The sequence below is a fragment of the Oratosquilla oratoria genome, chromosome 20 (genome assembly GCF_046742065.1).
Source record: "Oratosquilla oratoria isolate Oo_2021 chromosome 20, ASM4674206v1, whole genome shotgun sequence".
NCBI classification, from domain to species: domain Eukaryota; kingdom Metazoa; phylum Arthropoda; class Malacostraca; order Stomatopoda; family Squillidae; genus Oratosquilla; species Oratosquilla oratoria.
Genome location: NC_134796.1, coordinates 61,084,070 through 61,111,569, shown reverse-complemented (window position 1 = coordinate 61,111,569; position 27,500 = coordinate 61,084,070). Strand labels below are relative to the sequence as shown.

The 27,500-nt window shown below is 39.4% G+C and overlaps 1 protein-coding gene across 4 annotated transcripts in view; it reads left to right on the top strand.

Annotated features, from left to right (window-relative positions):
* Positions 1–27,500, top strand: part of LOC143036592 (nephrin-like) — a 1,505,960-nt gene that overhangs the window by 1,137,121 nt on the left and 341,339 nt on the right. For all 4 annotated transcript variants that reach the window (XM_076204155.1, XM_076204154.1, XM_076204153.1 and 1 more), the window contains exon 7: positions 27,141–27,440. In XM_076204155.1, coding sequence (XP_076060270.1) covers positions 27,141–27,440 — 300 coding nt within the window. The remainder of the gene's footprint in view (positions 1–27,140; positions 27,441–27,500) is intronic.

Genomic DNA, 27,500 nt, shown 5'->3' with positions numbered 1-27,500 from the left:
AAAACGAGAAATTGTCAACCACCACTTGAAAGCCACTGGATTCAATGGATATGCCCCCTTCCCCCCCCCCTCTACCCATCCCCCCCACCCACGCCAAGTGTCACCCACATACGTAGTACCCCTATATATCTCCCCAACACCCGTAACCTCCCCCCTCTCCCCCGACATCTCCCATCCTGATGCTGACTTCCCAATAATCCATTCCTTCAATTTTTTTTTTTTTTTTTTTTTTTTTTTCTTCTGTCTTCGTTCTTTTGCTACCCTTCCATATCACTTACAGCGTCGTTTCAGTAAGTATGATCAATCTTTTAGGTACAAAATACCTGAGGGCGTTGGAGAGTCTTACATGGTTTCCCCTTCTTGGCAAATGTAATCACGTACGAGTATATTATCGGTTGTGTGCGAATGTGCACACAAACACACACATACACGCATACATACACACATGCATACATACACACGAGCATACGCATACACACACACGTTTTGAGCTGGTATAGAGTAATGATATAATGTAAACTTGGAATGTATAATGGTAGGATGCCAAGGGATGTGTGTGTGTGTGTGTGTATTCACCTCGGATCTGCTGCAGTCTCTGTCGAGACAGCCAGACACCACCCTACGGCAGTGAGCTCAGAGCTCATTATTTGCCGATCTCTGGGTAGGTCTGAGACCACTCACACACCACACACCGGGACAGCAAGGTCACAACTCCTTGACTAACGTCCCGTACCTACTCACTGCTAGGTGAACAGGGGTTACACGTGAAAGGAGACAAACCCAACTTATCTCCGCCCGGCCGGGGAATCGAACCCCGGTTCTCTGGCTTGTGAGGCCAATGCTTTACCAATCCGCCACCGAGCAGGTGTGTGTGTGTGTGTGTGTGTGTGTGTGTGTGTGTGTGCGTTTATATATATAAGAGAATTTTCTGAGACTGTCGATATTGTATATCAATACAGAAAACAAACACAAAAAACTCTTACAGTATCTATATATATAACAATATTAACATAATTTTTCTTTTCTGAAAATACTATTTTTATCAATCTGAAAACTTAAAGTATCTTTTCTTAGTAATACCATTATTTTCTACCATCATTACCATAATCGATATAAAACTGCCTTTAACGGGAGTTTTTACGCATAAGTGGCTTTCAGTATGCAGTGGAAGGAATGAAGACCAGGACAGAAATTTGTTTATATTATCGTAGTGTATCCTCCCCACTCTCTCCTTCCGTCTCTCTCTCTCTCTCTCTCTCTCTCTCTCTATATATATATATATATATATATATATATATGTATATAATATATATATATGTATATATATATGTTTTATAATATGTTAGGTAGTGTTTCTTTTTACTTGTTTTAGTGTGTATACACGTGTAAGTGTACGTTAGGCGAGCTCGCGCGCGTGTGTGTGTATGTGTGTGTTTGTGTGTGTGTGTGTGTGTGTGTGTGTGTGTGTGTGTGTGTGTGTGTGTGTGTGTGTGTGTGTGTGTGTGTGTGTGTGTACGCGCATGCTAGGTGCGTGTATTTCCGCATGTATCTACCTAGTTGCATTAAATGGGAAGGGAGCTATGCTCGTGGTGACCCGTCTTTGTATCCTTCAGCATAATTGTTTTTCTTGTGTGTGTGCGTGTGTGTGTGCGTGTATGTGTGTGTGTGTATGTGTGTACGCGCGCGCTTGCGTACATGTGCGTGTGAGGGTCCATTTTCGGTGTTTCTCTGTACGCGTCTACGGGTGCGTGTGCGCATGTACACAAAAATATCGCTTTGGGAAATGGCCTCTTTTTATTTATTCAATAGTCCGCGTTTGAACCCTGCCGTGAGAACCAACTTGTATACAGAATAAACAGAAAATCTGTAAAGTGGTTTTGGCAAAAAAAAAAAAAAAAAAAATGGAGAAAGAATTCTGAAGTTAACTGCGACGAAATCTTCTTCTGCAAAGGAGAACCTTGGAACAAATACAAACAATGAAATCCAAACAAAAAACGTGATTTTGCTGCAGTGCAAGAGACACACATGTGCACATGCTCACATACACGTACATACATACACACACGTACACACACGCACACAAGCACACATATAAACATGAACACCTAAAATTAATAAGAATAAGAATATATACACGCACACAAGCACACATATAAACATGAACACCTAAAATTAATAAGAATAAGAATATATACACGCACACATACATACACATACGCACGCGCATAAACACACACACACACACACACACACACACACACACACACACACACACACACACAATCATACAAATAAACATACACACACACATACACTCGCGCGCACAAACACACATACACACACACACACACACACACACACACACACACAATCATACAAATAAACATACACACACACACACATACACGCGCGCGCACAAACACACATACACACACACACACACACACACACACACACACACACACACACACACACACACACACACACACAATCATACAAATAAATATACACACACACATACACGCGCGCGCACACACACATACACACAGACACAGACACACACACACACACAATCATACAAATATACATACACACACACACACACATACACGCGCGCGCACAAACACACATACACACACACACACACACACACACACACACACACACACACAAAACCTACCTAAAGATAAGACAAAAATAAAAAGAAAAAAATATATATATAAAAAGTACTTTTTCCGAATCCGGGGAGATCCTGGACTCACCAAAGAACACTTGGCTCCTTCCGGTTAAGAAGTAAACTGGTCTAATTTCCGGAACCGGCAGATTCTGGGCGTGATGGTGGTGTCCGGGCGAGAAAAGCCCCCCGGAATCTCGGGCCTTATTTGATGGTAAGCCCGGAGTCTGAAGGGGCTTGGGATCAACCAAGAGTCCGCCAAAGAAGAAAGAAGACAAAGAAGAAGAAGAAGAAGAAGAAGAAAAATAGAAGCAAGAGGAAGAAGAAGAAAAAGAAGAGGATGAAGAGGAAGAAGAAGAAAAGGAAGAAGAAGAAAAGGAAGAAGAAGAGGAGAAAGCAGAAGAAGAAGAAGAAGAAGAAAAGGAAGAGGAGGAAGAGGAAGAAGAAGAAGTAATGGAAGAAGAAAAAGAAGAGGAGAAAGCAGAAGAAGAAGAAGAAGAGGAGGAGGAGGAGGAAGCTGAAGAAGAAGAAGCAGAGAGGAAAGGATGGGGTGAGAGGAGGAATAGAAGGAGAGTGGTGGTGGGTAAAACTCCAACAAGAAGAGAAGAGAAGAGAAGGAGTGGAGTAAGATGAGGAGATGGTGGTGATGGATAAAAATAAAAAAAATGAAGAAAAAGAAGAATAAGAAGAGCAGGAGGAAGAGAGGAGGGAACGGGGTGAGATAAGGAGATAGTGATGATTGGTAAAACTCAAAGAAGAAGAAATAAAAAGAAGAGGAAGAGGAGGTGGAAGAAGAAGAGGAAGAGAGGAGAGAGTGCGGTGAGATGAGGAAATGGTTGTGCTGTGTAAAAATCAAAGAAAAAGAAGATGGATAAGAAAGGGAAGAGAGGAGGGTGTGGGAGGAGGAGGAGGAGTAAGAGAAGAAGAAAATGAAGAAGAAGAGGAGGAGGAGGAGGGGAGGAGCAAAAGCAACAACCGAAACAAGGAAACAATTTGGGTTTGTGTGTGTGTGCATGTTTGTTTGTTTGTGTTATGTGTGTGTGTGTTTCTGTGTATATATATATATATATATATATATATATATATGTGTGTGTGTGTGTGTATGTGTATTTGTGTGTGTGATGTATGTATGTATGTGTGTATACAGACCTGTATATGTGTTCTGAATCTGAATATGTATGGCCTCTTGTTTCTGCATCTTTGGGTAACATTTAAATCCGCAATATGTGAATTATTTAAGAATTCCACACTGGAAGGACCCAAGGAAAAAAAAAAAAAAAAAAACGAAAAAGAAGAAGAAAAAGAAAAAGGAGGAAAAGAAGAAAAAGAAGAAGAAGAAAAAAAGGTAACACCTTTTCCACCACTGAAACATAAACTAACAGATGAAAAAGTCTGAAAGGAGTTTAGTTGTGAAGTTGAAGATCGATTGACTAGTTGACTGTTTGACTGCATTATTGGCTGGCTAGCGGCCTCCTACTTCCTATGTTGGCTAGCTGACAGCCTCCTACCTCCTATGTTGGAAGATAGACAGAGTCAAAGGTAAACCGAATTGCGAGGAAGAAAACCCGTTATAGAAAATGAGAAGTGGTTTGTGTATAGCTAAAGAAAACGGAAAGTGGTTGCATGTTGCAAAAAAAAAAAGGAAAGTGGTTTTCTGTAGCACAAAGAAAATGGAAAGTGGTTGTACGTAGTTAAAGAAAACGGAAAGTGGTTGTATGCTTCTGTAGCAGAAAGAAAATGGGAAGTGGTTTGTGTATAGCTAAAGAAAACGGAAAGTGGTTTATGTTGCAAAAAAAAAGGAAAGTGGTTTTCTGTAGCACAAAGAAAATGGAAAGTGGTTGCACGTAGTTAAAGAAAACGGAGTAGTTTGATCATCTAAAAAAAAGAAAACGGGAAAGTGTTGGTGTGCTTTAGCAGGCACGAGGATTGTGTTTACAAATAAAATGGATCGAGGCTATAATTTTTTTTTTTTTTTTTTTTTTTTTTTTTTTTTTTTTTTTTTTTTTTTTTTTTTTTTTTTTTTTTTTTTTTTTTTTTTTTTACAAAATTCACAAACAAAAATCTTGAGTCTTCTCTAGAATTAAGTCAGCAGTACATTTAAGGATTCTAGATTTCTGTGTATTTTGGAAATTCGGCTTTGGTTTTTCATCTTTCAAAAACATAAATGAGATTGTGGTGCTTAAGGGCAAATGCAAACGGAAGAAGTAAACGGAAAGAGGCTGTAATGTACGAAGCATTTTGAAAAATGCCTCAATTTCGTTCGTAGCTTTTGGGAGGGCAAGCAAGAGGAGAGAGCTTGTTTTCTCTCTCTTTCTCTCTCTCTCTTTTTCTCTCTCTCTTTTCAGTGACTACACTGATAATTCCCACTCGTTTCGAACATTGTGCCAAACATTGTTAGAATAATGTCCTTTTTTTCTTCAATTGAACTTAAGTGGAATAGTTTTGAATTAAACTTAGACACTTGTGAACGAAAATATAAGAAACATATATATCTCATTAAAGTTAATGTCAAACATCTTTATGTTCATTATTAGAGTAATAACGTCTTTGGAATATATATAAATATATATATATATATATATATATATGTATATATGTATATATATATATATATATACATATCCATACATATATATATATATATATATATATATATATATATATATATGTATATATATATACATATATATATATATATATATATATATATATATATATATATATATACATTAGATTAACCTTAATTGGAATAGTTTTGAATCAAACTTAAGGCAACTTAAGGCACTTGTGAACGAAAATATAAGAAACTGAAATACCATTCTGAGTATTATTGTTACCTATTAGGCGGATTTGGGTCGTACAGTCTTGTAATAGTCTGTGGATATGAAGGGGAATTCTGGCACACAGGACATGGCAATTTGAGAAATCCTCTTAATAATGTCGAGCCCTTACAAGGCTAAAGTTCCCGTAGGTGAAGGAAAGGATTTCCAGTGTTGTTGTTGTTGTTGTTGTTAGGGAATGTAGTTTCCCACTGCTTATCTTGATACAAGTGAGGAAATTGTGTTGTAATTAGAAGTAGAAAGTGAGTTGTTGTTGTTGTTGGTGTTGATGTTGTAAGGCGATGTGGTTTACCAACAGCTATATCCCGATACAAGTGGGGAAATTATGTTGTAATTAGAAGTAGAAAGTGAGTTGTTGTTGTTGGTATTGTTGTTGTTGTCGTTGTTGTTGTTGTTGTTAGGGGATGTAGTTTACCAACGCTTATATCCTGATACAAGAGGGGGAAATTAAGTTGAAAATAGAAATAGAAATTGAGTTTTTGCTGCTGCTGTTGTTGTTGTTATGGGTTGTATTTAACCTGCGCTTCTTTCTTCTTAACAATGAGAAATGGTGTTGAGAGTAGAAGCAATAAATGATATCTAATATGAAAAGGAAGAAATGGCGATTTTGTTGGGGAAGTATGTAGAAGGAGGAGCTGTGAAGGAAATATATTCAATAAAAATGATAATAAATGAATAAAAAAAATTCTTTATTGGTCACGTAAATTACATGAAATTTGTCTTGTTTGTTTTCATAAGAAATCGAGGGCAATCATACATAGATGACCTGCTACAATCTTACAGTGGTTATCTAAATCTCATTCACACAAAAGCTGGAGAAATGGAGTTGTAGTTATTGTTGCTATTGTTGTTGTTATGGTCTGTAGTTCACCAGCGCTTCTGTCCTGTTACCAATGGAAAATCGTGTTAAAAGTGAAAGTGAGATAAAATGTGAAGAGAGAGAAGGGGAGAAAAAGTGATAGTTAGGATGGTATGAAGAAGGGTTGGTATGAAGAAGGGATGATATGAAGGATGGTATGAAGAAGGGATGGTATGAAGAAGGGATTGTATGAAGGATGGTATGAAGAAGGGGAGAGGTACGGATATGTAATTAAGACGAGGAAATGAGAAAAAAGTATAAAAATGTGAGAAAATTAGGAAAGAGATTGATGAAGGGAGATACAAAGGAAGGGAAGAAGGAAAGGGGGAAGAGGGAAAAAAGAAAATATAAAACTAATGGATTAAAGTGAAGGAAAGCGTTGGAAGTGGGAAAGGAAATTACAAAGAAATTATTTAAGTGAATAAAGCAACGCTTCTCAACCAGGGTTCCCCGGAACCCTAAGGTTCCGCAAAAGGTCCCTAAAGGTTTCGCAAGAACAAGTGAGATAAGCTAATCCACATTTGATTTTTCATTTAATTTCATATACGTAATATAATCGAACAAGCACATATTCTTGGTTATTGTAATAATGTAATATAGACATCATCCTATCTGACCTATTATTACGATGAAAATAGAATGAGAAAGATATGATATATATATATATGTTTTTTTTTTTTGTTTTTTTTTTACGCGCAGGAGTTCCTTGAGACATGCAATTTATTTTAAAGGATACGCAAGGGTAAAAGGGTTGAGAAACGCTGGAATAGAGAAAAATTACAAAATGGAAAGATGATAGCAACAATACGAGGGTATTCAAGAATTTAGGTTTAAGTTGAAGAAGGAAATAGACAAGAGTTGGTTGACCAATAGAGAGGTAAACGAATGGAATAGACTTACTAACCAAGTTGTAACCACTGAAACAGTTGCTTGTACAGAAGGTAAGATATCTTTATGGATAGAAATGACAGGTGGTTAGGGACATGGAACTGCTTAGTGTAAGCTTTATGGTCTCTTGCAGTCTCCTTCATTTTTATATCCTTATGCTCTTAGGAATGTTGATAATTACTGAATAATAAGATACATTAAAGACAAAAAATATGAAAACAAAGAATAATGACAAAGTGTAATAGTAAATAAAGAATGTAATTAATTACTGATAATGTAATTTATAATAATTAAATAATAATAATAATAATGATAAAATGACTTAGTAAAGGAAGGGGATATAACAAGAAGCAAAACTTAGGCGACTCAAATGTAAAAACAAAAATTAAGTAAGACATAAAATGAAGGAACATGTATTCATGAAGAAGGTAAATAAAACCAAGCGAAAGAAGGAGATAAGAAGTAAGAAGATAAAGACAAGATAAGGAGAGGACGATGAGAAAGGGTAATTGTAAACAAGGTGTTATGAAAGAATGCAAAATGAGAGAAGAGACGAAGTGAATTAGAGAAATTATTAAAAATAAAATTGAGTACGAAAGAGTAAGGAAGTTCGTGGAGGTCAAAGAAAAGAGAGGGAGAGAGAGAGAGAGAGAAGAGCTGGTAACGTAGTTGTCTGAACAAGGTAGTGAGTAAAGTGGCGAAGGTTTGAGAAGAAAGAGAAAGAGAGAGAGAGAGAAGAGTTAGTAACGTGGTTGTAAAAGGTGGTAAGATGGCGAAGGATTGAGAAGTGAGAAAGTGAGAAAGAGAGAGAGAGAGAGAATAGCAAGTAACGTAGTTGTTTGAACAAGGTAGTCAGTAAGATGGCGAAGGTTTGAGAAGAGAGAGAGAGAGAGAGAGAGAGAAGAGCAAGTAACGTATTTGTTCGAACAAGGTAATCAGTAAGATGGCGAAGGTTTGAGAAGAGAGAGAGAGAGAGAGAGAGAGAGAGAGAGAAGAGCAAGTAACGTATTTGTTCGAACAAAGTAATCAGTAAGATGGCGAAGGTTTGAGAAGAGGAAAAGAGGGAGAGAGAGAGAAGAGCTAGTAACTCAGTTAATTGCAAATATGTAGTAGAAGGGCTAGTAACGTAGTTAATTGCAAAATATAGTATAGCGAAAGTTTGAGAAGAAAGACAAAATGAAAAGAGAGAGCTAGTAATATAGTTGATTGCAAAATTTAGTAAGTTGGCAAAGGGTTGAAAAGAGAGATAGATAGATAGAGAGAGAGAGACAGAGAGGAAACATTAACGTAGTTGATTGCTGTATAAATAGAGGATTGGGACGGAATTAAAGGAAGAAGAACTGGCAATCACAGAAGACGGGAAGACCAATGAATAACGAGAGAAGATAAAGAAATTCGTCGATAAAGAAGGGAAGAGAGAGAGAGAAAGAGAGAGAGAGAGAGAGAGAGGGGTGGAGAGAGAGAGAGATCATAGGATAAGAAAGAAGAGCAAAAACAAACAAAATCACGACAATATTGACATCGTAAAAGCGTATTCGAAATATAATTTTCCGTCAACGGAGTCTTCCTACTCATGAAAAAAATAAATAAACGAATAAAAAAAAAGATAAAAATAAAAGTTAAAACAAAAAGAAAAAGACACGAAGAGAGAAAAAGTTTTGTATCTTTTGAAAATATAAATAGAAAATGGATGGACAGAGTTGAGGAATTCTGACCTCCCCTGCAACCGAAGAAATTGTATAAATCAACTGACGGCAACTGAGACAAAATGTCAACTGGCGCCGATTGTGTGATTGACATTGGCGCCACCAAGCGTGCACCAGGATGCCAAAGGGATAAGACCATAAGAATGGATGCGACTGTAAGACACCATAAGGCCTACAATAGGCAGATCCATGTCCATCACCACGTATCATCTTCATCCATAAAATTATCTAACCATCTCTTAAAACAACCAGTTGTTTCAATGCTCACTTTATGCTTATTAAGTCTATTCTATTCATTAACCAATCTAATGGTAAACCAGTTCTTGACTATTTTCTTCTTAAATCTAAATGTGTCCAATTTGAATCCATTACCATAAGTCCTACCCTGCTGTCTTAATATGATGACCTTGTCTGCACCACTTTTGTTAAAGCCCTTGTCCCATTTCAATACGTCTATTAGATCACCCCTGCAATGACATTTACCTTTCCCAAAGCTCATAGGGCAAAGGTGACGGCTTCGGCCGCAGCTACTCAGCGCCTCCTGTCGTAGGGAAAGGTAGGTAATGGGGAGAAACCTACGCCAGGAGCCGCTTAGTAGCTGCGGCCGAAGCCGTCACCTTTGCCCTGTGTGCGCTTTTGGGACTGTTGGTGCAGGTAATTAACAGACACTGCTGGGAATCGGAGAGAAGTGCAGGATTCGAACCCACAACTAGGCGAATACGAGACCAGCACGCTACGGTTATGCCACCAGTATATAGTAGGATATCGTGTGGTTTTATATATAATATATATATATATATATATATATATATATATATATATATATATACGAGAGAAATTCGCTAGTGACAGCGACATTAATCTGATCATTCTTATGACAGTCGCATGTAGGATTCGAAGGTTATCTTACGGTGGCTGAAGCAGTGGGTTCGAATCCTACATGCGACTGTCATAAAAATGATCAGATATACATATATATATACATATATATATATATACATATATATATGTATATATATATATATATATATATATATATATATATATATATATCTGATATGCATACGATATCGGGCAGTGATGATGTCAACAAGGAAGGGAATGACAATTCATTAAAAACAACTTTGGTAACATGACGGCGACGACGACGACAACGACGACAGCAAAGGTGCTGAAGAGAAGCAGCATGGTTGATGATATTTGTTTGTAAACACTCAGGAAGCTGGTGTAGGGGCTCAGGAAGTAGCTGCATACACACACGCACACACACACACACACACACACACACACACACACACACACACACACACACACACACACAATCGCACACACAGGCAGGTTTCTGTAGTTTAATGACTTCTTAAGGCGTCGTCTTAGCTGAGTAAGGTTCTCGGAAGTCCGTTATAGTAAAAGTTGTACCAACCTCTCCCAATTCATAGACAGCTTATGTTGTGTAAAAATCCCCTTTCCCCTTTACATTATTTGACCGAAAAATGGTTAAATGTCTTTACCAAAATCTTGTGACTTATTTGTGTTTAGTCATCGCATCTTGGTAGACATAAGAATAAATGGGACTATAAAAGACCAGAAGGCCTCCACTAGGCAGTTCCATGTCCATTGCCACCTATCATCCCCTATCCATAAAGTTATCTAATCTTCTTTCAAAACAACCAGTAGTTTCAGCATTCATGTCATGGCTACTTCGGTAGCGTAGACTCTTCACCTTCATCAGGATCTCCAACCAGGGTTTCCACGTTTATAAAACCTTGTGGACATTCTCTGTCCTCAAGTAACAGACTTATTAACCATGTAGTGAGTGCTGAAACAATCGGTTGTTTTAAGAGAATATTAGCTGATTTGGGGAATAGGGATGACAGGTGGTAATGGACATGGAACTGCCTAGTGTAGGCCTCATGTTCTCTTTCGGTCTCCTCCATTCTTATGTTCTTCTGTCAGTCTTTGCGATCACAAAGCCTTGACGTCATTGCCAAATAGATCCTGTACGAAAGATCAGTCTAAGTGCAGGTCTCCGTTTTTCCTTGTTTACGTCTCGATAGGGTCAATTCTATAGGATATCTGAAAAAAGGTGATGAACTTACACCAGGAGGCGCTTAGTAGCTGAAGCCTTTGCCTTTGCTCTATTATGCACTTTGGGGACTGTTGGGGTAGGTGACAGTCACTGCTGGGAATCGGAGAGGAGCACGGGATTCGAACCCACAACTAAGCGAATGCGAGACCAGCGAGTTCCCGAGAACGCCACCAGGGTGCGTTGGATCTTAACCTAAACTAATCTAGATATACCTTATCTAACTGGGAATCCCTGTGGAGCAAAAACTTTCAGTTAACCAATTGAAAATCTCTCAACAAAAATAATGAATAAATAAATGAATGATAATAAATAGGTAGATAATGATAACAGAAATATGTAAATAAATAAATAACGAATAAATAAATGATAATAGATAGGTAGATAGTAATAAAAAATAAACAAAAATTAGATCATTCAAACCACTGAAACCAAGGATAAAGCTTCTGTCAATGGATCTCATACGCAAATATTAAAACAAACCACAAACCCATTCATTCATGAATTGATATCCTAAAAAGAGGACTTTCTAACACAAAAGAGTAATTTATGAATAGGAACTGGATCATATTGACAATAGATTGTCATGTCAACAAAACATGAAACATCAATACGGCACGTAACACTCAGCCTGACTATTTTGAAAACATATTTTTCGAAGGGTGGCGCTGATGATAAAATCTCCATCAATAAAAACTTAGTATCCAAAAGGAGTGTTTTGAAAACGTGTTTTTCGAAGGGCGTATGACGTGGCTTATCAATAGATCTTTAGTTGCTGGAAGTGTGGATTGAGCCGAGAGTTTGTATTCACTTCAAAGGCGTTACTTAATACAGGGTCTTCCATAAGTCACATGTCATGAGAGTGAATCATAGTTCTCTTATTTCTGAGTCAGTCCGTGCTTCTCTCTCTCTCTCTCTCTCTCTCTCTCTGTCGCCTTTTTTATTTTGATATCCCATTTTGATTTATGTATATTTCTTTATTTTATTTATTATTATTTTTTCATACCATGAATTAACACCAAAGATCTGCTGTTCATTTTATTTAAACCACAGTGAGATAGTCTGTATCGCCCGCTAGGGAATAGAATGATGGTCCTGCACTGGATATTCAAATCTACACACTAATTTCTAGTCACCTTTTTCTAGGTTTTAGTCTTCGTGTCCTTATTTCTCCATCCTACTAGATAAATAAATAATGGCACGGACTTATGAAAGTAGTTTATGTAAAGACCACGTTACATAAGCTTTCTAAACACGCAGGGATGTTAGTATTTGATTTATATTTTTCACTCACACCAACCCTCTATTTTCATCACACACTTTTTCTCTGCCTTTGTAACCATCTCTCACAATATGAAGTTGTAAATAAAAAACCCTACTAGTTTTTTTAAGGTGATTAAAAAAATCCTGATTTTTTTTTTTTTTTTTTCTATGGGTTCCTCTTCCTTCCATTTATTTTTATTTCATAACCTTTCTAGTTCCTTTTCTCAAAATACATATCATGTACCTTGTAGCGCTGGAACTGTTTTCATTTTCCTATATTTTCCACGCTAGCCTTTCTTTGGGTTCATTGCCTCCTCTCCTCTTTCCTCTCTTTTCCCCTCTTCCAGTTTCCAGCTTAACCATGCTCCTGCCCTTCCCTTGGCCCTACCCAGGCAACCCGTGTATGTGTACGCGTGTGTGTCTATTTGTGTGTGTCTTTGAAAGTCTAAGTACGCAAATAAACAGACCCGCGTTCAAAGGATCTGGGTTAGGTGCGATAGGAAGGGTGAGGGAGCTGGCGGACCGGGCCGGGGGACGGGGGCCGGGGTATGTGGAGAATCAGCGAGCGTGGGTGAGTGAGAGTAAGAGGAAGGGGGGCAGGAGGGTGGGGTGGGGGGGGGCGCCTACTCGTTCCTATGCATGAGAGAACGGGATCCAGGCATGTGCCACTGGATTTGTGAACGTTGGAACGTGCGTTAGTCAGCTCGAGGTACGGAGAACGAGACGAAGAGCGAGAACGTTTACATGTGTATTGTTTGCTTGAGACCCCGGTATTGAGGCGTAGAGAGGAGACCGGGCACTTGGGCTATGCTTCAGACGCGAAGTCAATTAAGTGCGTCTTTGCTACACTTCCTCTGTATGGATGTTCCTCAGCGGCAGACGCGAAGGCATGTATCCTAGAGAATGTGGAAATATATATTGCCTGTTTATATGCATATATATATATATATATATATATATATATATATATATATATATATATATATATATATATATATATATATATATTGTGTGTGTGTGATTCACCATGGTCTTGGATCATGTGTTAGACTCATGATCGACAGTTATTAACCTCCCGGATGAGAGCTCAGAGCTCGTGTGTATGTGTGTATGTGTGCGTGTACATATACATATAACATACAATATATACATATTCATGTACAGGCACGTGCAAAAGTTTTTCCCCACACTAGTTCTTACTGTCAATATTTTTTCTTTTGTCGAGTACGTGAGATATATATACATATACATTACATGTATACACACAACACATACATGCAAATAAATACACAGACAATACAGCAACAGCCATTGAGCGATCTAACTCATGCGAGACGGGTAACAGCAAATCATAAACTACGAACTTCCCGCCCGCATTTTTGAAAACCGACATCCCTCTCAGATGCCAACAAGGGAGAAGTACTCCCGTACCTACTTGACCACTCGCTTATATCCTGCTTTGCAGAGTACCAGAGAGTGATTTGTCTCTGTATTGTCAGGAGTGACAGACGCAATGTGTACAAGTTAGGGTGGTTGGAATAGACAAGGCAGTTGAGGAGTTTGTTGGGTAAGGAATGTAATTTTGATTTGTACGTTGCTCTCGTTATTTCTTATTGTAGTCGTCTTCTCAGGAGAACAAGCGACATGACGTCACGATGTCGTCTTTCATCGTACGAAGTTAAATTTCTGAAGAAATAGCAACTTTATATATATATTTTTTTATTTACAACTTCATGTTAGGAGAGATGAAAATACAGGGTTGGTGTGGAAGAAAGAAAGAAACCAAAATACTAACGCCCCTTTGTGTATAGAAAGCTTATATAACGTGGTCATTTTATAAACTACTTTCATAAATCTGCACCATTTTTTATTTATCTATTTATTTATCCATTTATTTATTTTATTTATTCATTTTTTCAATCCCACTACCCTAAGGCATAGGTTATGTATTTGTTATCCAAACTTGAATCTGAAGATTTTTTTTTAATATTGTCAGCTTATAACAAAATATACTTTTTCTAGAACTTGTTCATTAACATTGTTCCTATTCTTTCTACAAATTCTGAAAAGAGATTATTCAATTTAAATAATTCTCTGATGGTCCATATTCTATCGTTCAATAGCACTATTTCAAGGCACATTTCTTAATAATAGTACGAAGATTTGTAAAACTTTCTGGTTTAGAGAGGACTTGCTAAAATACTGAAATAAAGGTGTTACATTTGGTGTTAAAGAATAACATAAAAAGTTAATAATTCACACATAACAAATGTTCAGCTCACCAGCTCTTCGTGTCGCTGGGCGCGTTCCTAGGTGCGTTCCGCTTTCGTTTGGCCGCAGTTAGCGCTCCCAAACAATTAAAGCTTAAGAGTCAGGTTCATACCGAAATAAAAGTCCCGTAGGCCACATACTATACCGGCACCTATATTGCTTTAATAGTTTGGGAACGCATCGAGGAACGCGCCCAGCTTTGGTTTATTGCAGTTTTTGCTACCAGCCCCTCTAAGTCCTCCCAATTACATGGTCGAATTCTTCCATACATTCTCAGCAAAGTTGATATTTACTAGAGCTACATAATAAATAAATAGATAAATACATGAATAAGATAAATAAGATAAGAATAAGAATAATGGATAGATGAAGTAATAGAATAGAAGATAAAAGATGAAAAAAAAGGTACTCACACTATCAAACTACTTCAGAATGATCTTTTTGTGTTCCTAGGAGAGAGAACATTGTACTTGAGTACATAAGTACCCTGATTGACTAGTGACCAGCACTTCAGCTTCTTGACATCCACAACTCTCACCGCGAACTCTTCCCACCACTCCTTACCACTCACGCAATCCTTACGACCCCCATCTTACACAAAGCTCATCACTCACGATTCCTCCCTTGTTTTTTTTTTTTTTTTTTTTTTTTTTTTTTTTTTTTTTTTTTTTTTTTTTTTTTTTTTTTTTTTTTTTTTTTTTGGCCAGGATTATGAAAAGGTAACAAGTATCACTCAGTGACTCTTGATTTGGTTGAACGATTAAGATTAACGTCATGAACACCACTTATCAGGAGGCTAAGTCTGTGCCCCTTACAGAGGACTTTGTAGCGTGGAATGTAATGAGCCATGCCCTTGGTCCAACTCGCTGGCGGACGAGATCGAACTGCCGTCACCTCGACCTCCGCCGCAAGTAGTGACGCTCTAACCCGGTCGGCCAACGAGCATCCTGGACATCATATCCATTTTCTAATAAAAAATAAAAAAAAAAAATAAAAAGTTCCGAATATTGGAGATTTCGAATTTCAGATTCTCCATAAAAGAGAAGGGATCAATTGTAAAATATCCATCTCAACTAACATGGTTAGGTTAGGTTAGGTTACGTTTGGTTTGGTTAAGATTAGGTCATGTGTCACGAGCCACGATCAACTATACAATTGATCCAAAAGAAATATTTATATTTGATACGTTTTTGTATTATTTTACTCCTCAAAACGTTTCCAAGTACAATACAAATCCTTCTTTCATCACGCAACACTGAACTTTTGTTACATGACACAGAGTTCCTCGCTGTCAGCACATAACATATTTCTTCTGCCACAGAACAAACGCCAAGGTCAGTGACAGAATACACTTTATTCCATTGCAGCTCAATACCCACCCTCCTTCCACAATGAACAGAAATTCCTTCTGAAACAACGGACTCCGTCCGGTAGAAAGCAATATACTACATACCTTCCCCCCTGTGTCCGATAAACCAAATTTCTCCCCAGCACAATAACCCTCATCTTCCCCCCACGCCCTCCACTCCCCCCCAACACAATATACGAATAGTCCCCTAGTGTACTCACCCCCAATCCCCCCCATCCCCCCAATCCCCTCGTGACCCTACGACCAATCCCGTCCAACTGAACTCCGCCTTCCCTCACCATTTCAGTCCTCCCTTTGCAATCTATCAATCGCTCCAATATTCTTGTATTGTTTTCAATTAACGTTCAATTGTCAACCCCTACAGTTCCTTCTAGATATCTGTGTAGTTTGATACATCTGAACTCATTGGACCAAGTCTCCACGCACTCCGGTTCACGTCATCAAAGCCGATAGTCATACAATCGAATGCAGAAATTCATACGCACTTGGGTCAGAGTCATGGAAGAGAAACCATTCATATGTCTGTGTATGTTATTTGATATGTGTATGTATGTGTGTATGTGGGTTCCCACGGGTTTCTTTCCCAATTACAGTGGCGTGGCCAGGTCAAAGCACACAACCACACAATGATAGGTGTGATGTGATATTCCCTTGTGTAGCCCTTACGGGGTCTCTTGCATTCTCCTCCATTCTTATGGTATTCTGTTTCACCAGCTCATTCCTCCCCCCCCCTCCACCAACCTCAAGGTTGTTGGGGAGCATAAGAGTATAAGAATGAAGGAGACTGCAAGAAACCATAAGGCCTATGCTAGGCAGTTCCATGTTCGTTACCACCTGTCATTCCCATCCAGAAAGTTATCTCATCTTCTCTTAATACAACCGATAGTTTCAGCGCTCACTACATGGTTACTAAGTCTATTCCATTCGTTAACAACTATGTTGGTAAACCAGCTTTTGCCTATTTCCTTCTTAAACCTAAATTTATCCAATTCAAACCCATTACTAAGAGTCCTGCCCTGTTGTCTTAATATGATGACCTTGCCTTCGTCAAGCTTGCACTTGACTTAACACCCCCATCTCAGTACCTCAAGGTTGGAGGGTTGTCTTACCCCCTTCCTCCTCCCCCCTCCCTCATTATCTCAACGGGGTGCATACACCTAGAGACGAGTCACTTCACTCACACACACACACACACCAACGCTATTCGACAACACACATATCATGTTTCTCTGAGTTGTTGTGTAGTTTGTTCCACATCTAATATTAATACATATATTGCCGGTGTAGTCTGAGTCATCATACCACCAACATCAAAATTAAAATAAATAATAGATAGTTGTTTACCAAGTTAATGAAAATCTGTCATATGTATTTAGCATAGTCATAGAACTTATGTGTGAAGTCTATATATTTACTCGTATATGTATATATATATATATATATATATATATATATATATATATATATATATATATGTGTGTGTGTATATATATATATATATATATGTGTGTGTGTGTGTGTGTGTGTTTGTGTGTGTGTGTGTGTGTGTGTGTGTGCGCGTGTGTGTGTGTGTGTGTTGAGTTTGCCCCTTCTTCAGAGGAATGACGAAGGAAAGCTAGATTAGTCAGGAATAGACTGGAACCCAAACCCATATCTTCTTCATCTACCTTCATCAATAATAAACATCATTCGACTTTTTGTGTGACCTAATTAGTTGGATGCTCGCTGGCCAAGCGGATTAGAGCGTCGCTGCTTACGGCGTAGGTCAAGGTGACGGCAGTTCGAACGTTTCCGCCAGCGAGTTGGACCAAGGACATGGTTCATTAAATTCCACGATGCAAAATACTCTGTGAGGGGCACCGCCCTAGCCTACTGATAGGGGGAGTTTTGTGACGTAACGAATCGTATATGATGGCCAATCGTTCGGAATAGTGGAAATGAAATTATTGTAAATGTTTCCAATAAGTAGAATTATTACTCGAAGGAGAAGCTATATAGACTGAATAAGAAGGAAATTATGGTTCAGGATGATGATGTGAGTGTTGAATCTGTATTGTTATCTGTATTACATGAGTAGGATTTCGCAAGGAAACAACACATGGAAAATTATATTAAATATTATAAACAATAATCCAATGTACATCACTCCTTGACTTAAGCGTGTATGTATGTAGGTCACACATACACACACACACGCGCGCGCACACACACACACACACACGACTTGATGGCGCAGTGGTAGCGTTCGTGGCCGCCACTACGGTGGTCCGGGATCGAATCCCGCCCAGGGCTGAAAAAAATTCAGTATCGCTGCGCTGCGAGTCGTTACTCCAACTCTCGTGGACGGGGAGTTGGAAGTGTGTGATTGTGCGTGTATGGTCACAACATTACCCATAGATCGGTCATATATGAGCTCTGAGCTCTCTTCCGGGAAGAGAAATAGATGTTGATCACGAGTCCGACACGTGATCCAAGACCATGGTGAATCACACACACACACACACATCTGTACGAGTGTTTTCATAATCGTCATGCAATTGTGGTCAAATGTGATTGTGAACCATGCATGACCGTCTATCGCTGCCATGTGTGACCGGGTACACACACATGCACACACGCATACACACACACACACACACACACACACACACACACACACACACACACACACACACACACACACACACACGTTTACTTGTTAACCACACCATTGAAATTATTTGTTCGTTTTCTTTTGTACGAGTCATCCATGCCTCCCTTTGTTTTAGTTTGATTTGATTTTCTTTTTATCATTATTATTACAATTATTATTATAATGGTTATTATTATTATTATTATTATTATTATTATTACTGTTATTATTTTTGTTATCATTATTATTAGTAGTATTGTTATTATTATATTATTATTATCATCATTATTATCATTATTATTAATAATAATAATAATAATGATAATGATAATGATAATAATAATAATAATCCTTTACACGGGGCAAGTTGAGAGGCAAGTCAAGCGTGCAAGTTACTTGCTACAAGTTACTTGCCGTGTGTAAACATCTGCTTGACAAAGTTGGGCAGGTCGCCCAATTTTTGTCTAGCACATCTTTACACACGGCAAGTAACTTGTAGCAAGTAACTTGCACGCTTGACTTGCCTCTCAACTTGCCCCTTGTAAATGATGCTTTACAATAAGTATTGTCATTATCATTATTATTTATTATTTATTCTTCTTCTTCTTATTATTCATTTACTCATTAGTTTATTCATATATCTTCGTTTTTTCATCATATTCATTTACAATTTTTTTCTGCCAATGACATCTACTCCCCTTCTATTCATCCACTCATGAGGAAGGTGATCCAATTCAGGACTTACTCATCCAGGCCTTAGCCCTTAGCGGAGTCAGTCATCCACTTAGCCACACAATGCATCCACTTTAGTTCAACACTGACTTGCCCTTGGGCCAAGCGTACACACCTCCGGGAGTCTGGCTTTCTCCTCCTCTTCCTCTTCTTCCTCTTCTTCTTCTTGGTCTTGTTGTTGTTGTTCCTCTTCTTTTTCTTCGTCTTATTCCTCTTATTCTTTCTCTTCTTATTCTTCCTATTCTTCTTCCTCTTCTTCCTCTTGTATTTCTTCTTGATCTTGTTGTTGTTGTTGTTCCTCTTCTTTTTCTTCATCTTATGTTCCTTTTTCTTTCTCTTCTTATTCTTCTCGCTCTTCTTCCTCTTGTATTTCTTCTTGATCATGTTGTTGTTATTGTTGTTCCTCTTCTTATTCTTAGTCTTAGTCCTCTTATTCTTTCTCCTCTTATTCTTCCTATTCTTCTCCCTCTTCTTCTTCTTTCTTTTCTTCCTCTTTTTCTTCTTGATCTTGCTTTTGTTCTTTTTCTTTTTCTTCGTGTTTTCCATCTTCTTCTTCCTTAGCTTCTTCCTCTTTTTCTTCTTCCTCTTGTTCCTTTTCATCTTCTACGTCTTCTTCTTCTTCTTCCTCTTCTTCCTCTTGTATTTCGTCGTGATCTTGTTGTAGTTATTGTTGTTCCTCTTCTTATTCTTCGTCTTATTCCTCTTATTCTTTCTCTTCTTATACTTCCTATTCTTCTCCCTCTTCCTCTTCCTTTTCTTCCTTTTTTTCTTCTTGATCTTGTTTTTGTTATTTTTCTTTTTCTTCGTGTTTTCCTCTTTTTCTTCCTTAGCTTCTTCCTCTTTTTCTTCTTCCTTTTGATCCTTTTCATCTTCTACATCTTCTTCTTCTTCCACTTTTTCTTCTTCTTCGTCGACTTCGTCGTCGTCGTCGTCGTCGTCGTCGTCGTCGTCGTCTTGTGCTTCTTTTTGAATGTTTTACTCGTCACCTCTTTGTCATCCTCTCCACTTCATCCTCTTTATCTCTCTTTGCATCTCCTCTGCCTTCACGTCCTTCTCATAAGCCTCTTTCTCTCCCCTATCAATCCTCCTTGTCCTCCTCCTCTTCTTCCTCCTTGTTCTTCTAAGCTTCCTCCTCTACCAACTCATTCTCTTCTTCTTGTACTTCCTCTTTCTTCTTGTCTTCTTCGTCAAATCTTCTTCCCCTTTTCCTCTTTCTCCTCTTCCTTCTCACCCTCCCCTTCATCCTCTCCCTCCTGTTTTCCTTCTCTTCCTCCTCCTCCTCTCTTCTCTCTTCTCTCTTCTACCACCCCTTTCATCTAACTTTCTCTTCTTTCTCCTTCTCTTTCTCACTCCAATTCTCTTGGTGAAGGAGTGAGTGAGGAAAAAGAGGGAGTGAGGGAGTGAGGGGAGGAATATTGAGGAGTAGTAGGAAGGATTAGTGGTAAGTGGGAGGGATAGAAGGAAGGATTGAGTGAATGATTGAGGGAGGGAGGGAGGGGCAGGGAGGGAGGGAGGGATGGTAAGTGGGAGGGAATGAATGGAAGAATGAGTGACTGAGTAAGGGAGTGAGGTAGGGGAAGAGAGAGGGAGGGAGGGAATGAGAAAGAGAAAGAGAGGGAGGGAGGGAGTGATTAAGGGAGTTAGCAAGAGGAGGCGGAAGGGAAGGTGAGAAGGAGAAAGGAGAAGAGAAAGAGGGAGGGAATGAGGAAGAGGAGGAGAATGGGAAGGAGGGAATGAGAAAGGGGAAGAGAGGAAGGAGTGAGGAAGAGGAGAAGAAAGAGAAGGAGGGAATGAGAAAGGGGAAGAGAAAGAGAAAGAGAGGAGGGAGTGAGGAAGAGGAGAAGAAAGAGAAGGAGGGAATGAAAAAGGGGAAGAGAAAGAGAGGAAGGGAGGGAGTGAGGAAGAGGAGGAGAAAAAGAAGGAGGGAGGGAGAGTCAGGGTAATAGAGAAGGAGGAGGAGAAGGACCAGGAAGAGATGAGGAGTGAAGGAGGAGTGGGAGTGGGAGGTGGGAGGTGGGAGGGGGGCTGACTAGCTCAGTGCAGAGTTGAAAGCAATCTATATGCAAGAATACTGTATACCCTGCTCACAGTCGTGGTCTTTCTCTTTTTCTTCTTCCTCTTTATCTACTTTCTCTTCTTTTTTCCTTCTTGTTCTTTTCTTTTTTGTACTTATTTTTCTTCTTGTTTTCTTATTAATCTCCTCTTTTTTTTCGTTTCCTACTTCTTCAATTTTTGCTTCTTGTCCTTCAATTTTTTATTTTCCTATTTTTTTTTCTCCTTTGTGTTTTCCGTTTTATTCTTTTTATTTTTTCTACTTCTACTTGTTATACTTCTTGTTATTGTTCTTTTTTTAGTTTATTCTTTTTTACTTTTCCTCTTAATTTTCTTTTTCTTCTTCTTTTTCTTTTTCTTATTTATTTCTTCTTCTTTTACTTTTTCTTATTTTTATTTTTCTTCTTTTTCTTTTTCTTCTTTTTTTCTTCTTATATTTCTTCTTCTTCTTCTTCTTCTCCTTTTACTTTTCCTCTTATTTTTCCTTTTCTTCTTTTTCTTTTTCTTCCTCTTCTTTCCTTCTACTTCTTTTTCTTCTTCTTCTTCTTCTTCTTCTTCTTCTTCTTCTTCTTCTTCTTCCTCTTCTTCTTTCTTTTACTTCTTTTTCTTCCTCTTCTTCTTCCTCTTTATCTTCTTCTACTTCTACCCCATTCTGCCTCACTCAATCTCCCTCCCTCCTTCCCTACTTCCCTCTTGCATCTATATCCTTCTCTCTATATATATTTTCTTTCTTGACACTTCTTTGTCTTGTCTTTTCTTCATCCCCAACTTTACCATCATGTGGAGTACTCCACCAGTCCACCTCAGGTTCCATTTTTTTTTTTTTTTTTTTTTTTTTTTTTTTTTTTTTTTTTTTTTTTTTTACTCTTCTTGCCACGATGTGTGTATGAGATGCAGCGATATGACTATGACTGGCTTCTTTCTGTTCCCTTTCTCAACGTCTGTTGTTTATATAGTCCTTGTAAATAGTACACTAACGCCATCTCTCGACAGACGATGATGGACCCCTCAAGTCAAAATAATTTACAAGAGAAGAAAAAAAGTATCACACAAAAAGAATATTAATTCTTAATATGAAAATAGCAGGAACATAATAAACAAACGTTATTGGAAACTAAAACCTTATGTTCAGTTTTTTTCTTAATATCTGTATCCCCCCCCCCGCCCTCCCATTCCTCTCTCTCTCTCTCTCTCTCTCTCTCTCTCTCTCTCTCTCTCTCTCTCTCTCTCTTTTTTTTTTCTCTTTTTCTGGATCTTCAGCAACCATAGGCCGATGTCCCTCCCCTCGTATCACAGTTGTAAGTCTTTGCCTTGTCGGGAACTTAAATAAGATTAGGTTAAGTTAGGTTAAGAGTAAGGCTAGGTTAGGCGTCTCCCTTCCCCCCAACCTCCCACTTCTTCCTCTCTCTCTCTCTCTCTCTCTCTCTCTCTCTCTCTCTCTCTCTCTCTCTCTCTCTTTCTCTCTCTCCATCCCTACCTCCTTCACTCCCTCCCTCCCGTCCTCCCTCCCTATCTCCCTGACCCCTTCCCTATCTCCCTCCTTTCCCTCCCTTCTTCTCTCCCTCCCTCACTCCCTCTTACTCCTCTACTTCCTCCTCCCTGCGTTCTTCTTCTTAACTCTCCCCCTTTCCTCCTTACCTCCACATCCTCCTCCCTCTCCTCTCTTCTCTCCTCCTTCGTCTCTTCTCCTCCCTAACTCCTCTTTCTTATCTCCTCTCCATCTCCTTTCAACATAATTTTCTCCACTTCTTTCTCCTCTCTCCTCCTCCCTGCCTCCTCCTTCTTTCCTTCTCCTCTTCCTCTCCTCCTCCCAACTCCACCCTCCCTACCTTCCCTCGTCTCCTCTCCCCTCCATCTTTTCTCTCTCTTCCTCTGTACGTCTTCTTTTTTACATTTTCCTCTCCCTCTCATCCTATGTCTTCCCACACTCTCTCTCCTCCCTCTCCTCTTCTTTCTTATCTTCTCCTCTCCCTCTCTAACTTCGGCCCCTCTCTCTTCTGCTGTCACTCTCCTCTCCCAACTTCCTCCTCTCTCTCTCTCTCTCTCTCTCTCTCTCTCTCTCTCTCTCTCCACCCTTCTTCCTCTTTCTTTCTTACCTTCTCCTCTCCCTCTCCTCCTCTAACTTCATCCTCTCTCTCTTCTCCTCTCCCTCTCCTCTTCAAACTTCCTTCTCTCTTTCCATCCTTCCTCCTCTTTCTTACCTTCTCCTCTCCTTTTCCTCCACCAACTTCCCCCCTCTCTTTCTCTCTTCCTCCTCCCTCCCTCCCTCCCTCCCTCCACGCTTTCTCTTAAGCTTTAGCTCATTGCATTTTGTGTGTAATTTATATGCGTGAACATTCCCTCCCTCCTCTTGTTGATTAATGACCTTAGGACAAGTTGAGGGAAGGGGGCGACGGTAGACGCCCATGAGGGGGAGTGGGGGGAGGGGGGGAGTCAAGGGCGAGGGCGAAATTTTGGGGAATAAAAAAGAATTGGGAGGAGAGGGGGAGGGGGAGGGGGAGAAAAGGGCGGGGGGCCAAATTTTGGGGAATAAAAAAGAATGGGAGAAGAGGGAGGGGAAGGGGAGAAGGGATGACATTTTGGGGGAGGGGGGCCAAAGGGGGGGGGGAGAAATTTTAGGAAATGGGGTGAAAAAAGGGGAGGAGAAGGAATGGAGTGGGAATGTTTAAATGAGGTGTCTGGGAAGACGAAGGTGTGGAATGAGAGGAGGGAGAAAGGAAAAGAAAGAAAAGAGAAAAACAAAAGAACAAGTAGCTGTAATAATAGTTGTATTAGTATAAATAATAATAGAAATAGTTGAAGAAGAATAAAGACGAGGAGGAGAAGAAGAAGAAAGAGAAGGAGGAGGAGGAAGAGGAGGAGGAGAAGAAGAAGAAGAAGAAAAAGAAGAAGAAGAAGAAGAAGAAGAAGAAGACCAAGAAACGTGGTGTCCACATCTCCAGAAAAAAGAGAGGGAGGAAGGGAAAGGAAAAAAGGAGAGGAGAGATAACAAAAGTTGAAAAAAGAGCAGAAAAGAGATAACGAAAGATGAAAAAAGGAGAGATAATGAAATATGAGAAAAGAGCAAAGAAGACATAAAGAAAGATAAGAAAAGAACAGAGAGAGATAACGAAAGATGAGAAGAGAGCAGAGGAGATATAACGAAAAATTATAAAAGCGCAAAGATAAGAGAAGATGAGAAAAGAGCAGAGGAGAGATAACGAAAAATGAGAAAAGAGCATAGATAACGAAAGATGAGAAAAGAGCAGAGAAGAGATAAGGAAAGATGAATGTGGAAAACCTGTCAGGAGAAAAAAAATTAAAGGAGAGAAAAAGAGAATAAAAAAGAGAAAAAGAGAAAAAAAAGTTTATTGGAATCATAAAAGGGCCGTTCAAGGTAAGTATGGGTGGAAAACTGTAAACACTGTCGTGAAAAGAACGTAAGAATAAAAAATAAAAAAAAGAGGGAATACAAAAAGTTGGTGTTATGAGCACAAGGATGATGGAGGAGTGAAGGGTAAGTGTGTATGTAACAAGGGAGAAGAGGAGGAGGGAAGGACGAAGAGAAAGAGGAGGAGGAGAGGGAGGGAGGGAGGAGGGATAATGTAAGGGAGGAGTGAGGGGTGTGTGTATAAGAAGGGAGGAGAGGAGGAGGGAAGAGCGAGAGAAAGAGGAGGAGAGGGAGGGAGGGATAATGTAAGGGGACTAGGCTGAGGGAGGAGGGAGGAGAGAAGGGTGAAGGTGAAGAGGAAGAGGAGGAGGAAGAGGACTAGACTGATGGAGGAGTGAAGGGTAAGTGTGTATGTAAGAAGGGAGGAGAGGAGGGAAGGGCGAAGAGAAAGATGAGGAGGAGGAGGAGGAGAAGGAGTGTGAGATAATGTAAGGGAGGAGTGAAGAGTAAGTGTGTGTATAAGGAGGGGGGAGGGAGGAGAGGAGTGGGAGGATGAAGAGGAAGAGGAGGAGGAGGAAGAAGAGGGAGGGGTAAAGTAAGAGGACTAGACTGGGGGAGGAGTGAAGGGTGAGTGTGTGTATCAGAAGGGAGGAGGGAGGAGAGGAGGTGATGGGTGAAGAGGAGGAGGAGGAAGAAGAGGGAGGGGACTAGTGTGGGGGAGGAGTGAAGGGTAAGTGTGTATATAAAATATGGAGAAAAGAGGGAAGAGAGAGGGAGGATGAAGAGGGGGAGGAGGAGGAGGAGGAGAAAGGGAAGAGGGAGAAGGGGAGGAGGAAGAGGAAGGGGAGAGGGAGGGGAAATGTAAGAGAACTGGGGTCAGGAAGGGGATAAGGGTAAGTGTGTATTTAATAAGGGAGAAGGGAAGAGACAAAGGGTACGCCCATAGTATTCATAGCTGTTTGGAGTGGGATGGAAGGCCATCTGTATGGGAGCTTGCCCAGAGAGTGAAGCAACGCTGGATGACGAAGGGAGGAGAGAGGGGAAGGGCGGAGAGGAGGAGGAGGAAGAGGAGGAGAAGGAGGAGGAGGAGAGAAAAGTAAAATGAGTGGAAAATAGTTTTGATGTTGGGACAAATCACACGGAAAATGAAAGTGTAACCACGCCCAGCTGTGGGCGTCTCGGACCTCATCGAGGTTGTGGGCGTAGGTGTGGATGAGGTTCAGATCATGGTTGCCTACGCCTACGCGACACACATACGCGCGCACACACACACACACACACACACACACACACACACACACACACACACACACACACACACACACACACACACACACACACACACACACACACACACACGGGACCCATCGAGCGTTTCTGCTTTCCTGTATACTACAATTAGGTAAATAAAAAAGGTAAACACACGCACACACGTCTAATGATTCAAGTTGTTCTGAGAACAAAAACATAAAATTAAATGCAAAATAATGACCTTTTATAACTTAAAATGCAGACAAAGGAGGGACCGCAAAAATTGGTATGTATATATATATATATATATATATATATATATATATATATATATATATATATCTGTATTTATATGTATATATAAAATTAATTAATGAACTCTCATACTGGGATTCGAACCCTTGCCTGAGCGACTGCTTATTATAAGGCAAGGACCATACCGTTGCACCACGAAGACCCTACAAAATGTAAAGTTATCACGTCGCAAGGGTATGGTCCTTGCTTTATAATAACCAGTTGCTCAGGAAAGAGTTCGAATCTCAGTAGAACTTATTAATTCCATACGTCATAATAACACACACAAGCGCATACACACATATATATATGTGTGTATATATATATATATATATATATATATATATATATATATGTATACCGTATATGCACGTCTTTTTATGGTAATAGCCATTTGGCAGGAAAAATTCATAAATGTATTAAGGTAACTGGAGTAGGAGAATTGAAACGCCTGGATGTGTGGGTACGTGTATATATATATATATATATATATATATATATATATATATATATATATATATATATATGTGTGTGTGTGTGTGTGTGTGTGTGTGTGTGTGTGTGTATATATATATACATATATATACACACACACACATATATATGTATATATATATATATATATATATGTTTGAATATTCATGGCTGTATATATGTTTGTATGTGTCAGTGCGCGTTCGTGTATGTTGTAATTGTGTATGTATACATATATATATATATATTATATATATATATGTTTTATGCACCACACATATACATTATATATATTCTACATTTACTCCATGATATTGTTATCGTTACGACCTGATTTTCACGAGTGTTTCTATTAACCAAGCCTTTCTTCTTCCCCCAGTTCCCCCCGACAAGGTGATCGTCACTGGTCCAGCAGAGACGCGAGTGGGTGAGAACATCACCCTCACATGTGTTGCGGAAAACTCGAACCCTCCCGCCGTGATTTCCTGGGTGGTGGACGGTCAGCCCAAAGCCCAGGCGCACGTGAGAACCGAGAAGGCGGGAGACGGGGGCTACCTCACGGTTTCTCGTATGACCATGCAGGTGCCGGTGGTTGAGCGTGATATGATGTTTACTTGTCATGCTACAAATCAAGCTCTTGGACAGACTAAAGTGGATACGTTCAACCTTCCTGTGCTAAGTAAGTGCCTTATGAGTATCTGTTTATGTTGTTTATTTATATATATTTTTTATCATAATT